The sequence below is a fragment of the Rutidosis leptorrhynchoides genome, chromosome 8 (assembly GCF_046630445.1).
Source record: "Rutidosis leptorrhynchoides isolate AG116_Rl617_1_P2 chromosome 8, CSIRO_AGI_Rlap_v1, whole genome shotgun sequence".
Classification (NCBI taxonomy): Eukaryota; Viridiplantae; Streptophyta; class Magnoliopsida; order Asterales; family Asteraceae; genus Rutidosis; species Rutidosis leptorrhynchoides.
In genome coordinates this window covers 19,365,065-19,383,247 of record NC_092340.1, presented here as the reverse complement: position 1 = coordinate 19,383,247, position 18,183 = coordinate 19,365,065, and the positions used below count along the sequence as shown (strand labels likewise).

Below are 18,183 nucleotides of genomic sequence, written 5' to 3'. Positions count from 1 at the left end.
ATCCAATATAGCTCACATTTATTAATACTTTAACTACAACAATGAGCAGCAATATTGGCATGACATATAGTTATCATCTCATCAATTGTTGATTCTCAATTTCATCAACAACGGCTTCTTCTGTAGTATTATTGCCGACTCTATTGTCAGCAAACATATCTGAAAGCCGATGTTCCACCAGTCCAGCAATTATCTGCAATATTGGTGACACTTTGTTTAATAGTAAACAGAGGTGGTAACCAATTTCGATTCATTTACTTATGCGTGGTGCAAGTATGTAAAGAGTTAAAGTTGAATGATAAAAGTTGGAGTTATGTAAAGTTTTTTTTTGGAAGTTTGAATGAAAGCATATGGTAATGGTGATTAGATGCAAGTTGCAAGGTTTCGACCAAGCACTTGTAAGTGTGATTAGATGAAAGTTGCAAGGTTTCGACCAAGCACTTGTAAGTGTGATTAGATGAAAGTTGCAAGGTTTTGACTTTTGACCGAGCACCTTTTAGCCATAATATAAGTGGGAGATTTGACCAAACACTTACACATGAGTTAGACATAATTGTTTAGGGCGATCCCTAGCAATTGTGATAGTAAGATTCAGATCCGAAAAGTGAAGGGACAAAGAAAGAAACCATATGACCAAAGATTTAACGATAAGCTTATATGTATACATGAGTGTTTTGAAGTTTCACTCCTATTTACTTTTTGAGCTTGCCTCCTTTTAGTTATTGAGGTTTTATAGGCCCTTGTGATGTGGCATAGCATATAAAAGGAAGGAGGATAGCTTGGGACAAGAAAATGCACGCTTGATAGGTACGTGGATTGCAAGTTGACTTAAACTCGCTTTTAATTTTTATATTGCGTAAATCACCCATTTGGTCAATTTGATGTTTGTAAGTCTTGGGTCAAATTGATGTAAGTGCATGTAAAAAGTCAAGTTTTGTTGTTTTGGATTTTACAATGTAAGTTTGAGTTAAGAAGTGTTTTTAAGTATATTTGAAGTATCGGCACTAAGTGCCCTCTTGTTAAGTTGTCAAGAAAGGATGTATGGAAGTATGACAAAAGTTTTTACAAGTTTATGTATGTCTAATTGCATTTTTCAACAAAGACCATTTTATGATTAATAAATTGGTAAAAGATGTAAATATTGATTTTTAAAAGTATGTTAAGGAGATGTTTTATGAAATGTCCCGTTCTTATTGATTAAAAACGTTCCATATTAATTGATTTCGTTGCGAGGTTTTGACCTCTATATGAGACGTTTTTCAAAGACTGCATTCATTTTTAAAACAAACCATAACCTTTATTTCATAAATAAAGGTTTAAAAGCTTTACGTAGATTATCAAATAATGATAATCTAAAATATCCTGTTTACACACGACCATTACATAATGGTTTACAATACAAATATGTTACATCGAAATCAGTTTCTTGAATGCAGTTTTTACACAATATCATACAAACATGGACTCCAAATCTTGTCCTTATTTTAGTATGCAACAGCGGAAGCTCTTAGTATTCACCTGAGAATAAACATGCTTTAAACGTCAACAAAAATGTTGGTGAGTTATAGGTTTAACTTATATGTATCAAATCGTAATAATAGACCACAAGATTTCATATTTCAATACACATCCCATACATAGAGATAAAAATCATTTATATGGTGAACACCTGGTAACCGACATTAACAAGATTCATATATATAAGAATATCCCCATCATTCCGGGACACCCTTCGGATATGATATAAATTTCGAAGTACTAAAGCATCCGGTACTTTGGATGGGGTTTGTTAGGCCCAATAGATCTATCTTTAGGATTCGCGTCAATTAGGGTGTCTGTTCCCTAATTCTTAGATTACCAGACTTAATAAAAAGGGGCATATTCGATTTCGATAATTCAACCATAGAATGTAGTTTCACGTACTTGTGTCTATTTTGTAAATCATTTATAAAACCTGCATGTATTCTCATCCCAAAAATATTACTCCCTCTGTCCCAGATTAATTGTCCCCAGACAAAAAACACACAGTTTAAGAAATGTCATTATCACACTGTACTTTTTCTGTACTTTTTTCTTACTTTACTGTTTTACCCTCAACTAATTAATTAGAAATCCCTCTCACCTTTGTAATTTAATTAATTCATTAGGGACAATATTGTAAACTTTATCAAATTTACTTTCCATATTTAGAAGTGGACAATTAATCTGGGACGTCCCAAAAAGGAATACTGGACAATTAATCCGGGACGGAGGGAGTAGATTTTAAAAGTGGGACTATAACTCACTTTCACAGATTTTTACTTCGTCGGGAAGTAAGACTTGGCCACTGGTTGATTCACGAACCTATAACAATATATACATATATATCAAAGTATGTTTAAAATATATTTACAACACTTTTAATATATTTTGATGTTTTAAGTTTATTAAGTCAGCTGTCCTCGTTAGTAACCTACAACTAGTTGTCCACAGTTAGATGTACAGAAATAAATCGATAAATATTATCTTGAATCAATCCACGACCCAGTGTATACGTATCTCAGTATTGATCACAACTCAAACTATATATATTTTGGAATCAACCTCAACCCTGTATAGCTAACTCCAACATTCACATATAGAGTGTCTATGGTTGTTCCGAAATATATATAGATGTGTCGACATGATAGGTCGAAACATTGTATACGTATCTATGGTATCTCAAGATTACATAATATACAATACAAGTTGATTAAGTTATGGTTGGAATAGATTTGTTACCAATTTTCACGTAGCTAAAATGAGAAAAATTATCCAATCTTGTTTTACCCATAACTTCTTCATTTTAAATCCGTTTTGAGTGAATCAAATTGCTATGGTTTCATATTGAACTCTATTTTATGAATCTAAATAGAAAAGTATAGGTTTATAGTCGGAAAAATAAGTTACAAGTCGTTTTTGTAAAGGTAGTCATTTCAGTCGAAAGAACGACGTCTAGATGACCATTTTAGAAAACATACTTCCACTTTGAGTTTAACCATAATTTTTGGATATAGTTTCATGTTCATAATAAAAATCATTTTCTCAGAATAACAACTTTTAAATCAAAGTTTATCATAGTTTTTAATTAACTAACCCAAAACAGCCCGCGGTGTTACTACGACGGTGTAAATCCGGTTTTATGGTGTTTTTCGTGTTTCCAGGTTTTAAATCATTAAGTTAGCATATCATATAGATATAGAACATGTGTGTAGTTAATTTTAAAAGTCAAGTTAAAAGGATTAACTTTTGTTTGCGAATAAGTTTAGAATTAACTAAACTATGTTCTAGTGATTACGAGTTTAAACCTTCGAATAAGATAGTTTTATATATATGAATCGAATGATGTTATGAACATCATTACTACCTCAAGTTTAGTAGGTAAACCTACTGGAAGTGACAAGAAATGATCTAGCTTCAAAGGATCTTGGATGGCTTGAAAGTTCTTGAAGTAGGATCATGACACAAAAACAAGTTCAAGTAAGATTTTTACTCGAATTAAGATAGTTTATAGTTATAGAAATTGAATCAAAGTTTGAATATGAATATTACCTTGAATAAGAAAGATAACCTACTGTATATAACAAAGGTTTCTTGATCTTAGATGATTACTTGGAATGGATTAGAAAGCTTGGAAGTAAATTAGTAAACTTGAAGGGATTTTTGAAGTGTTCTTGAAGTGTTCTTCCTATGATGATTATAGCTTGATTCTTGAAGTGATTTTTGATGAAGATGATGATTAACTACTGGAAAAATACGTTCATAATAGTGTGTGTGTGTGTTGAGAGAGAATTAGAAAGAGAATTGGAAGTGAAATGGAGTGAATGATGAGTGGTAATTGGTGAGTGGTGAGTGGGGTTAAAAGGAGTTCTAGTTAGTTGACTAGCTCATGGTAGAAGTTAAAATTGATTAGTCATACATGACATAATCAAGAGTGGAATCCCATGCTAGTTCCTATTGGTATATACTCATAGTAAGTACGTTTTGAAGCTGTGTATAATACGGGTAAGAATACGACTAGAATTCTTGATGAAAGAAAAGAATGGAAAAGTAACTGTAACCATTTTCGTTAAGTATAAGTGTTTTGATATATGTCTTGAAGTCTTCCAAAAGTATTTTAATACATCTAAATACACTACATGTATATATAGATTTTAACTGAGTCGTTAAGTCATCGTTAGTCGTTACATGTAAGTGTTATTTTGAAACCTTTAAGTTAACGGTCTCAATTAATGTTGTTAACCCATTGTTTATTATATCTAATGAGATGTTAAATTATTATATTATCATGATATTATGATAGATTAATATATCTTAATATGATATATATACATTTAAATGTCGTTACAACGATAATCGTTACATATATGTCTCGTTTCGAAATCCTTAAGTTAGTAGTCTTGTTTATATGTATATAACTCATTGTTAATATACTTATGGAGATACTTACTTATCATAATCTCATGTTAACCATATGTATATCCATATATATATCGTCATGTCATTTTTACAAGTTTTAACGTTCGTGAATCGTCGGTCAACTTGGGTGGTCAATTGTCTATATGAAGCATATTTTAATTAATCAAGTCTTAACAAGTTTGATTGCTTAACATGTTGGAAACATTTAATCATGTAAATATCAATCTCAATTAATATATATAAACATGGAAAAGTTCGGGTCACTACATTTTAGGACCATTTCGGGTCATTTCAGCAAGTATTTGGAAGTCCGACATGAGTAATTGCAGTTTTGGAGTCAAACGGGTCAAGTGTCAATAATGGATCATTTGGGTCAATTTGTTGCACAAGGGAAGATTGTTTCGCAACCAAGGGAGATTGCGCCATAATATTTTTCCAAAAGGCACCCTAAAAGAGCCATTGCGCAGCAACCACTGTCAGGTGCGTGGCAATCAGTGAAGATTGCGCAAGTAATCAGTGTCGGTAAAAAAACGAGTTCAAGGGCGTTTCACATAACCATATTCAGGTCCTTTTTCCAATCGAGTGATGTTTCTTTGAACCTCGTGGACAAATTACAACTCTGGCTTAAGAAATGTTGAATCCGCCATTGTCTTCGCAAATAACCTAGTGTGTGAAATCCGCCTCCAGCTCCACGGCCGTCGCAAATGACAGCCACTAAAATTATGTTCTCTCTTTTCAGCAACGACGCTATCTCTATTGTATCCAGCAACGACGCTATCTATGTAATTTTCACCGTCGCCCAAATCTGACACCGAGAAACCGGCGTCGCCGTCTCCCTTCCGGAGTTAAACCGCCGACTTCCCTCACCGTTGCCCTTCAGTGTCATGTGTGCTACGTTCAATGGCGAAGCCAGGATTTTAACATAGGGGTGGCTTACGCACGGTGACGGAAGCATGATTTTTTAATTCACCTGGGGCAAAAAAAGTTTAAAACCGTAATAATTTTTTTGGACAAAATATGGAGGTTTTGGGGCAAAAAATTGAGGTTTTTATACAAATTATGGAGGTTTCGGACAAAATTTGATGGTTTGGGGCAAAGTATGTAGATAAAAAAAAAAATTCACCGTGGGCAAAGTCGAAAAATCCAAAAATTTTTACACTAAAATTTTGAATTTGAAATTTTTACACTAAAAATTTGAAAATTTTACATTAAAATTTTGAATTTGAAAATTTTACACTAAAAATTTAAAATTTTTACACTAAAGATTAGAGCTGAAATGTTTAAGTTATATACTTTGATTGATTAAAATAAATAAATACAACTACTTACTGATATGATTGCATCACATACCTTAAGGGGTTAAATTGAAATTTTAAGTAATAATAAGGTAGTAGAATATAAATACGTTAAAGGGTTCTTGAAAGCCGTGTACATTCATCATCAATCACCTTACTGCAAAAAAAAAAAAAAAAAAAAAAAAAAAAAAAACTCCATTAAAACAAAAACTTCATCAATCACCTCACTTTTTTACTAAGTACTCCGTAGATTTTAATGTCCGATTTCAAAGTACACTAAATTACTAGTATTTTGAGGAAATTCACCGGTTGCACGTGCAATCACCGAAGCTAAGATAGATCCGCTACTAGAAGTATATGGGGATGCTCAAAACAATTCGCACTATAGAAATGGTAATGGACTAGAAGTATATGGGCTCAATAGGGGATGCTCAGCACCCCAAAGCACCCCTATTGGCTCCGCCATTGGCTACGTTGAATTGCACTGAACCACTACCCACTGAATAGACACTATAATTAGAAACCGATTACCGAACCATTTTCCCACTTTTGCCATCAGTGTAAAATTTTAGTGTATACCTAGACACTGATATTAGACATCGAACACAGTGTCACGACTCCTAATGCTTTCAAAGCTGAGCCGACAATTAGACTTCCAGTATCATATTTTAATGCTTCCCTAAAAAAAGCCCTCTGTTTATTTTGTGTCTTTTTCAGATCGGGGTTAAATCTCACTTTAATGAAAAAATTCCCAAAATGAGCCTACCATGAATGAAAAAACATGGGCCAGACCCATATATGATCCCTATTATAAATTTATAATTTATACGGAGTATAATTTATATGTAGCAGAGATCTTGTTTTCATATTTCATTATCATGGCTGCTGCTGATCATTCTTTATCCGCTGCCTAATCACGCGCCACCCAAACCCTAACACCGATCCTCCTTCCGGCGTGTTCCTCCGATCAGTAAAGAGGAAATCGGAATCAGGATACGTGTTTGTTCCGTTCGACATCAATAATCCGGTTAAATTCCCTGATTTCACAACTCTCATCCATAACATTGATCCAGATACTGACTTAATAAAATTTAAGCATTCTTGTAACGGCTTGATGCTTTGTATTACCCAAAATTTTAAACATTCTGATGATAAAGTGATTACGGACAAACATTACGTATTCAATCCAACCATCAATCAATTAACTATGGTTCCTGGCTAAGGAAAGTTTGAGTTAGGTATGAGTTTAGCTTTTGATCCTTCAAAGTCACCTTATTACAAAATCATATATGTTTGTAGTTGTCGTCATGATTCATCGGGTGATTCATTAGGTGATAACGACGGCTATCATTATCAAATACATATGTATTCCTCACAAACTCGCACTTGCAAGGTTTCATATAAACATGGAATCGGTAGAAGATACTTGTTTGTTGAGTTTAGGACCGGTGTTTACTGGAACAATGCCATTCATTGGATTGACCGATTTGGGTTTATTGTATATTTTGATTTGGATAAAGAGATGAGTTACGAAATAAAAACACCAGCTTTTGCTTGTTGTGATTTAAACGACATTATGAACTATAGAAGTTATATATTTGAATCTCGAGATGAGTTGCTTCTTGTTGAAATTTATTGTCCGCTCATTACTAAGTTCAAGATTTATGAATTAAAAAGAGATTATTCAAATTGGTTAGTCAAGTACCATGTTAATCTTGAAGAATTTGATGGATCTCTATTCCCTAAAAGCATGAAACCATCTCTTAAAGCTAATCAATTATATGAGTTTGATGTATTATCTCTTGTTTTGGGTGGCGATAATGGTGTTGAACCCTTCTTGGTGGTGGAAACACGTATGAAAATCATGAGGTTAAACTTGGAATCCAAGACTTATCACATTCTTCGTGATTATACTTCTCCTCGCATTACACCTTCCGATGTTCCCTACTTGTATCAGTGGCCGCATGTTTATCAGTTTGCGATGTCTCTCTACAACTTTTGATTTATGTGTTCATAGTTTAGTTACGAGTACATTTTTATTGATTTTTCTTCTGATTTTAGTTCATTACTATTATTGCTTGGGTAGTTCAATAATTAACAGCATTTGGTTATGTTTCATTGTTCACTAACAGATATGGAAATGTTTTATGGCTGTTGTCATTTACATTTGTTTGATAAAATATGAATTATCGGCAATTTACTTTTTAGATTTTATCTACAATTAACATGTGTCTGGTTCTTGAGTCAAAGCCGAATGCTTTAGCTCATTATTGTTATCCACTTTGTTTTTGGCATGAACCTATGTAACCCTTTTTCCAAATTTTTTTTTTTTTTTAATGGCAATCAATGATTTTATTAAATCATAAATATCAAGTTCACGACATTACACTTTAGGATGCCAAGGTGGCAACAATATATACTAGTAAGGAAACAAAAAATAAACTCGCAACTAAACAATTATACGAAAATGGTGCTAGGATTGTGTAGCCAATTATTCCAATCGATACACTTCTCTTTGCACCTCTTCGACACCCACTCGAAGCTCATAGCTTGTATTTCGCAAACCGCAACCGGAGCATTACAATCTTTATTTTTGAAGACCTTTCCGTTACGGTATTTCCACACTAGATAAACACAAGTCCACATTACCGCTTGCCATATTCGATTATACGAAACCGAACCACTTTGTCCCGAATTATTACCAAGAAGAGAAGATAAACTTAAGTTTGGAGGTCTTGGTAAGCTCCACCAATCAAAAATTCAATTCCAAACATCACGTACTCTTTCGCAAGATAAGAGGGAATGGCAAATACTCTCAATATCATTGTCACAAATCGGACAACGTACCGAATGTAGATCGACACCCCTTTTATTCAATTGGAATTCGCCCTTTTAGAACCCTCCAAACAAACACCTCCACCTTTTTGGGAATGAGATTGTTTCGCATGGTACTCGTTGGTGAAGAGTTGCTTGCACGAAGGATTTGCTCATTGATGTGCAAAAAGTGTGCAGTGCTTAATTTGCCTTTCAAACTTTTAAATTTATATAACCTTTATTATTACACTTTTAACACTCTAACGAGCAACAAAACCCGATCAGAGGTAGTATTTTAGGTTATCGTCCCAAAGGAAGTGCTAGGTATGGATATGAGTTATTATTTAATTCTTATTAAAGAATTAAAGATATATTTTTATTTCTTTTATGGGATAAATTTATCTCTTAGGAAAGAGTTTGCTTTTAAAGATAAACAAAGTAAAATAAGGAATTAAAGATTCAAAATAAAATAAAATACAAATAAAGATACAAGTGATTACATGGACAAACAATTCATACGGGAGTCATATTAGATAAGTTTCATGACTTATATTAATACAAAGTAGAATAACAATCATAGACCAATTATTATCCTTTAATAGGTTAAACTAAGTGTTGCATATCAATCAATAAGTAGGACTTAAAGCATATGCTAGATATGTGATGTGCATAACTAACATCTTAATTCTTCATATTCAATTCAATTACATGATACATACCAATCTTGTGATGAGGATCAATATGCAAATAGACTGACAAATTATATAAGCTATTAAACACCAAGTAGATCAACTCAAGTTACTAGCTGAAAGTCAATTACTACTAAGTTTTCATGCAATCATTAATTAAACAAATCCAAATGAAGGTTCTTCGATTAAGCCTAACAATATTAACTTCTATTATATAAGCGTAATTTAAATCAAATAAGTTTATCACTATTAAGTTCTTTAACTTAGTTGCATGCAATTCAATTTAACAAGTTTGATGGACTAGATCTAAACAAGTAGCATGAATCGAATAATAGATTATCGGATCAAGGACTAATCAACCCTAAAATCATGTTATTTAATCATTAAGCATGGCAAACAAGTATAGTCAAACAAAACAGATTCAAAACGATTCAAATATCATTACAGAAACTCAACCATACAGATCTGGAAAGAACCGAAAATTGCACAGAATAAAGCACAAAGCCGGCGGCTTCCTTCACTCCAAGCTGGCGGCTTGAGGGTAAAGCCGGCAGCTTCATCTGAATCCCAGATGAAGTTTATCTTTCATCCACGTAATCACTATGAACGTTTAGTTCATAGTAAATGTGACGACCCGTCCTAATCCATAAGGACGAATATATTACATTTGGTTATATCGCGAGGTACTTGACCTCTATATGATACATTTTACAAACATTGCATTCGTTTTTGAAAAGACAATCTTTCATTACATCGAAAGTTGACGGCATGCATACCATTACATAATATATCCAACTATAATTGACTTAATAATAATCTTGATGAACTCAACGACTCGAATGTAACGTCTTTTGAAATATGTCATGAATGACTCCAAATAACATCTCTAATATGAGCAAATACACAGCGGAAGATTTCTTTCATACCTGAGAATAAACCTGCTTTCAAGTGTCAACCAAAAGGTTGGTGAGTTCATTAGTTTCTCATAAACGTTCATTTCCATCATTTTAATAGACCACAAGAAATTCATTTCCATTTCTCATAAATATACGTCCCATGCATAGAGACAAAAATCATTCATATGGATTGAACACCTGATAATCGAGATTTACAAGATGCATATAAGAATATCCCCATCATTCCGGGACTCCCTTCGGACATGATATAAATTTCGAAGTACTAAAGCATCCGGTACTTTGGATGGGGCTTGTTGGGCCCGACAGATCTATCTTTAGGATTCGCGTCAATTAGGGGTGCACTAATTCTCAAAATTAGTGATGTTCCCTAATTCTTAGATTACCAGGCTAAAAGGGGCGTATTCGGCTTCGATCCATTCAACCATATAATGTAGTTTCAATTACTTGTGTCTATTTCATAAAACAAGTTATAAAAACAGCGCATGTATTCTCAGTCCCAAAAATATATATTGCAAAAGCATTTAAAAAGGAAGCAAATGAAACTCACAATACTGTATTTTGTAGTAAAAATACATATGACGATATTGAACAATGCAGGGTTGGCCTCGGATTCACGAACGTATATCGAGTATATATATTAACACATATAATTAACATGTAATAATAATCAAACTAGTTTATATATATATATATTACTTATTTAATTTAGTAATATATTTGTTATTTCAAAGGTTATATGTATATATTTTGTATATTAATATTTATACATATAGTTAGACTAATACATATATGCTTATATAATTATATTGTTAAATCAAAATTTGTTATATGTAAATATTTATGTAAATAATGTTATTATGTTTGTAGTAATAATAATACTATAATAATAATAATAGTAATGATAATAGTAATGATAATAAAAATAATAATAACTATAATAATAATAATACTTATAATCATAATAATCATAATATTAATAATAATAATAATAATAATAATAATAATAATAATAATAATAATAATAATAATAATAATAATAATAATAATAATAATAATAATAATAATAATAATAATTACTAGTAATAATAATAATAATAATAGAAATAAAGTTAAGAGTGTATACTCTTAAAAGCTTTTTCTAAAAAAATTCGCCACGAACCGGGCTCGAACACGCGACCACTCGTTCACCCGAAACACACTCAATCATTGAACCAATATGTTTTTCTGAAATTTATACCGACCCATAAATATATAACCCATTTGTTTTAATTAACCTTTTCATCTTCTTCTTAATTTTCTAATGAATTATCATTACTACACACTGTAATCATCATCGTTGTTTATGTATGTATCATCGTCCTTAATTCCTATCATCATCGACATCTAATATCGTCATCCTCCTAAAATCAAAACATCATCATCATTCTCGTATCTTCATTGTTCTTCACCAACATCATAGTATCATAAACGAAATCAAACCATCATCTTCATTGTTCTTCGTCTCTTTCATTAATCTTCACCATCTTTACTATTGCGTCACCATCAACATCCGATATCAAAACAGTAGCAGCTACAATTTCGTTCGTGGTGGTTAATGGTTGAAGGTGGTTCTTGGCCAAAACATAAACGAGTAGCACGTGGTGGTGGTTTTGGTTCAATAGAAATCAATGTGTATCATTTCAAATATTGTGGCCCAACCTCCCTTCGGCCCAAGATAAAGAACATGATCTAATTAATTTCTAGTCCATTAGAGGCCTAGAAACAGCCCAACATAGAATTTAAAAGCCCACCGTAATATTAAAAGGGTTCGGTTATAATCTGCAGATACACCACGCTTTAGCCTGTCTCCATCATCATCCATTATTATCCTCATCTTTATCTATTCGACAACATCATAGTCATCATCTTCATCATCATTAACAACGATTAACATAATCTTCCTTGTAGTATTATTCATTATCTTCATCATTTATTTTGCATAAAAGGTAATAGAAATAGATGGATACAGCAACAACAACATTTGGGTTTTGTGATGGTGATTTTGATGGTTTCGTGAAAATGGAAAAAGGAGAAGGAAGAGGAGAGAGGTGGATAGAGAGAGAGAAGAGTTATGGGTGTGGTGGTTTTGGGTATTCTTAAATGATGGTATCCGGTGGTGATTGTAGCTTGGGTGGTTCGTAGGAAGATTATCATGGTGGTTTGTTGGTTCACGATGATAGCCAAAAGAATAAGGTGGTGGTGATTAAAAAAACAACAACATAGAAACAAACCTTTATGGTGGTTTTGGGGTTTCAAATTGATCACGAGTAGCAGGGAATGAGCAGTAAACAGGAAAAGGTGTTTGGCCTGAGGTCTTGTTCGACAAGAATCATAAGCAGCAACAAAACTCTTAATTTGATGGTGGTGGTCTTGAGTCATAAATATCCCAACAAACGTGGTGATAGGGTGGTAGGTAATGGAGTTCACGAAGGTGGTGGGTGTTCTTGAAAAGAAATGATGGTGATAGTTCCTGGTTGCTAGACATAAACGACAGGGTGGAAGCGGTAATGGAGAGTTGTTAAGGAGGAAGGAGAAGAGTATATGGTATATCAATATCTATCTAATATGCAAGTATATATGTAAAGAGAATAAAAGCCAGTTGGAAAACAGAAATATTAAAGTAATAGAATTCACACGTTTAGATTAAAAGCTGCCGACAGTTTTTACGGGTAAGATTTTGAAATGTCTCGTTCATAATAATTATAAACGTTCCATATTAATTGATTTCGTTGCGAGGTTTTGACCTCTATATGAGACGTTTTTCAAAGACTGCATTCATTTTTAAAACAACCATAACCTTTATTTTATCAATAAAGGTTTCAAAAGCATTACGTAGATTATCAAATAATGATAATCTAAAATATACTGTTTACACACGACCATTACATAATGGTTTACAATAGAAATATATTACATCGACCTATGTTTCTTGAATGCAGTTTTTACATAATATCATACAAACATGGACTCCAAATCTTGTCCTTATTTTAGTATGCAATAGCGGAAGCTCTTAATATTCACCTGAGAATAAACATGCTTTAAACTTCAACAAAAATGTTGGTGAGTTATAGGTTTAACCTATATATATCAAATCGTAACAATAGACCACAAGATTTCATATTTCAATATACATCCCATACATAGAGATAAAAATCATTCATATGGTGAACACCTGGTAACCGACATTAACAAGATGCATATATAAGAATATCCCCATCATTCCGGGACACCCTTCGGATATGATATAAATTTCGAAGTACTAAAGCATCCGGTACTTTGGATGGGGTTTGTTAGGCCCAATAGATCTATCTTTAGGATTCGCGTCAATTAGGGTGTCTGTTCCCTAATTCTTAGATTACCAGACTTAATAAAAAGAGGCATATTCGATTTCGATAATTCAACCATAGAATGTAGTTTCACGTATTTGTGTCTATTTTGTAAATCATTTATAAAACCTGCATGTATTCTCATCCCAAAAATATTAGATTTTAAAAGTGGGACTATAACTCACTTTCACAGATTTTTACTTCGTCAGGAAGTAAGACTTGCCCACTGGTCGATTCACGAACCTATAACAAATATGTACATATATATCAAAGTATATTCAAAATATATTTACAACACTTTTAAAATACATTTTGATGTTTTAAGTTTATTAAGTCAGCTGTCCTCGTTAGTAACCTACAACTAGTTGTCCAACGTTAGATGTACAGAAAAAAATTGATATATATTATCTTGAATCAATCCACGACCCAGTGTATACACGTCTCAGGCTAGATCACAACTCAAAGTATATATATTTTTTGGAATCAACCTCAACCCTGTATAGCTAAATCTCACATTACTGCATATAGAGTGTCTATGGTTGTTCCAAATAATATATACACATGGGTCGATATGATATGTCAAAACATTTGCATACGTGTCTATGGTATCCCAAGATTACATAATATATTAGAATACATGTATAATACAATATAAGTTAGCTAGGATATGATTAATATAGATTTGTTACCAATTTTCACGTTGCTACAACAAGAAAAATTATCCAATCTTGTTTTACCCATAACTTCTTCATTTTAAATCCGTTTTGAGTGAATCAAATTGCTATGGTTTCATATTGAACTCTATTTTATGAATCTAAACAGAAAAAGTATAGGTTTATAGTCGGAAATATAAGTTACAAGTCGTTTTTATAAAGGTAGTCATTTCAGTCGAAAGAACGACGTCTAGATGACCATTTTAGAAAACATATTTCCACTTTGAGTTTAACCATGATTTTTGAATATAGTTTCATGTTCATAAGAAAAATCATTTTCCCAGAAAGAAAACTTTTAAATCAAAGTTTATCATAGTTTTTAGTTAACTAACCCAAAACAGCCCGCGGTGTTACTACGACGGCATAAATCCGGTTTTACGGTGTTTTTCGTGTTTCCAGGTTTTAAATCATTAAGTTAGCATATCATATAGATATAGAACATGTGTTTAGTTGATTTTAAAAGTCAAGTTAGAAGGATTAACTTTTGTTTGCGAACAAGTTTAGAATTAACTAAACTTTGTTCTAGTAATTACAAGTTTAAACCTTCGAATAAGATAGCTTTATATGTATGAATCGAATGATGTTATGAACATCATTACTACCTCAAGTTTTCTGGATAAAGCTACTGGAAATGAGAAAAATGGATCTAGCTTCAAAGGATCCTTGGATGGCTTGAAAGTTCTTGAAGCAGAATCATGACACGAAAACAGTTCAAGTAAGATTTTCACTCGAAATAAGATTGTTATAGTTATAGAAATTGAATCAAAGTTTGAATATGAGTATTACCTTGTATTAGAAAGATATCTTACTGTAAATAAGAAATATTTCTTGAGGTTGGATGATCACTCTACAAGATTGGAAGTAAGCTCGCAAACTTGGAAGTATTCTTGATTTTATGAAATTAGAACTTGTAGAATTTATGAAGAACACTTAGAACTTGAAGATAGAACTTGAGGGAGATCAATTAGATGAAGAAAATTGAATAATGAAAGTGTTTGTAGGTGTTTTTGGTCGTTGGTGTATGGATTAGATATAAAAGATATGTAATTTTGTTTTCATGTAAATAAGTCATGAATGATTACTCATATTTTTGTAATTTTATGAGATATTTCATGCTAGTTGCCAAATGATGGTTCCCACATGTGTTAGGTGACTCACATGGGCTGCTAAGAGCTGATCATTGGAGTGTATATACCAATAGTACATACATCTAAAAGTTGTGTATTGTACGAGTACGAATACGGGTGCATACGAGTAGAATTGTTGATGAAACTGAACGAGGATGTAATTGTAAGCATTTTTGTTAAGTAGAAGTATTTTGATAAGTGTCTTGAAGTCTTTCAAAAGTGTATGAATACATATTAAAACACTACATGTATATACATTTTAACTGAGTCGTTAAGTCATCGTTAGTCGTTACATGTAAGTGTTGTTTTGAAACCTTTAGGTTAACGATCTTGTTAAATGTTGTTAATCCAATGTTTATAATATCAAATGAGATTTTAAATTATTATATTATCATGATATTATGATGTACGAATATCTCTTAATATGATATATATATACATTAAATGTCGTTACAACGATAATCGTTACATATATGTCTCGTTTCAAAATCATTAAGTTAGTAGTCTTGTTTTTACATATGTAGTTCATTATTAATATACTTAATGATATGTTTACTTATCATAATATCATGTTAACTATATATATAACCATATATATGTCATCATATAGTTTTTACAAGTTTTAACGTTCGTGAATCACCGGTCAACTTGGGTGGTCAATTGTCTATATGAAACCTATTTCAATTAATCAAGTCTTAACAAGTTTGATTGCTTAATATGTTGGAAACACTTAATCATGTAAATAACAACTTCATTTAATATATATATAAACATGGAAAAGTTCGGGTCACTACAGTACCTACCAGTTAAATAAATTTCGTCCCGAAATTTTAAGCAGTTGGAGGTGTTGACGAATCTTCTAGAAATAAATGCGGGTATTTCTTCTTCATCTGATCTTCTTATTCCCAGGTGAACTCAGGTCCTCTACGAGCATTCCATCGAATCTTAACAATTGGTATCTTGTTTTGCTTAAGTCTTTTAACCTCACGATCCATTATTTCGACGGGTTCTTCGATGAATTGAAGTTTTTCGTTGATTTGGATTTCATCTAACAGAATAGTGAGATCTTCTTCAGTAAAACATTTCTTCAAATTCGAGACGTGGAAAGTGTTATGTACAGCTTCGAGTTGTTGAGGTAACTCAAGTCGGTAAGCTACTGGTCCGACACGATCAATAATCTTGAATGGTCCGATATACCTTGGATTTAATTTCCCTCGTTTACCAAATCGAACAACACCTTTCCAAGGTGCAACTTTAAGCATGACCATCTCTCCAATTTCAAATTCTATATCTTTTCTTTTAATGTCAGCGTAGCTCTTTTGTCGACTTTGGGCGGTTTTCAACCGTTGTTGAATTTGGATGATCTTCTCGGTAGTTTCTTGTATTATCTCTGGACCCGTAATCTGTCTATCCCCCACTTCACTCCAACAAATCGAAGACCTGCACTTTCAACCATAAAGTGCTTCAAACGATGCCATCTCAATGCTTGAATGGTAGCTGTTGTTGTAGGAAAATTCTGCTAATGGTAGATGTCGATCCCAACTGTTTCCGAAATTAATAACACATGCTCGTAGCATGTCTTCAAGTGTTTGTATCGTCCTTTCGCTCTGCCCATCAGTTTGTGGATGATAGGCAGTACTCATGTCTAGACGAGTTCCTAATGCTTGCTGTAATGTCTGCCAGAATCTTGAAATAAATCTACCATCCCTATCAGAGATAATAGAGATTGGTATTCCATGTTTGGAGATGACTTCCTTCAAATACAGTCGTGCTAACTTCTCCATCTTGTCATCTTCTCTTATTGGCAGGAAGTGTGCTGATTTGGTGAGACGATCAACTATTACCCAAATAGTATCAAAACCACTTGCAGTCCTTGGCAATTTAGTGATGAAATCCATGGTAATGTTTTCCCATTTCCATTTCGGGATTTCGGGTTGTTGAAGTAGACCTGATAGTTTCTGATGCTCAGCTTTGACCTTAGAACACGTCAAACATTCTCCTACGTATTTAGCAACATCGGCTTTCATACCCGGCCACCAAAAATGTTTCTTGAGATCCTTGTACATCTTCCCCGTTCCAGGATGTATTGAGTATCTGGTTTTATGAGCTTCTCTAAGTACCATTTCTCTCATATCTCCAAATTTTGGTACCCAAATCCTTTCAGCTCTATACCGGGTTCCGTCTTCCCGAATATTAAGATGCTTCTCCGATCCTTTGGGTATTTCATCCTTTAAATTTCCCTCTTTTAAAACTCCTTGTTGCGCCTCCTTTATTTGAGTAGTAAGGTTATTGTGAATCATTATATTCATAGATTTTACTCGAATGGGTTCTCTGTCCTTCCTGCTCAAGGCGTCGGCTACCACATTTGCCTTCCCCGCGTGGTAACGAATCTCAAAGTCGTAATCATTCAACAATTCAATCCACCTACGCTGCCTCATATTCAGTTGTTTCTGATTAAATATGTGTTGAAGACTTTTGTGGTCGGTATATATAATACTTTTGACCCCATATAAGTAGTGCCTCCAAGTCTTTAATGCAAAAACAACTGCGCCTAATTCCAAATCATGCGTCGTATAATTTTGTTCGTGAATCTTCAATTGTCTAGACGCATAAGCAATCACCTTCGTTCGTTGCATTAATACACAACCGAGACCTTGCTTTGATGCGTCACAATAAATCACAAAATCATCATTCCCTTCAGGCAATGACAATATAGGTGCCGTAGTTAGCTTTTTCTTCAATAACTGAAACGCTTTCTCTTGTTCATCCTTCCATTCAAATTTCTTCCCTTTATACGTTAATTCAGTCAAGGGTTTTGCTATTCTG

General features: G+C 33.0%; 1 protein-coding gene across 1 annotated transcript; it reads left to right on the top strand.

Annotated features, from left to right (window-relative positions):
- The first annotated feature begins 7,095 nt into the window (after positions 1-7,095).
- On the top strand, positions 7,096-7,734 carry LOC139863204 (F-box protein At5g07610-like). The gene has a single exon (XM_071851852.1). It carries the CDS (start codon positions 7,096-7,098, stop codon positions 7,732-7,734), a length of 639 nt encoding a protein of 212 aa, XP_071707953.1.
- The last annotated feature ends 10,449 nt before the right edge of the window (positions 7,735-18,183 follow it).

Excerpts from the sequence above, each read along its gene's own strand:
- LOC139863204 (XM_071851852.1), top strand. The coding sequence starts at position 7,096 with ATGTATTCCTCACAAACTCGCACTTGCAAGGTTTCATATAAACATGGA.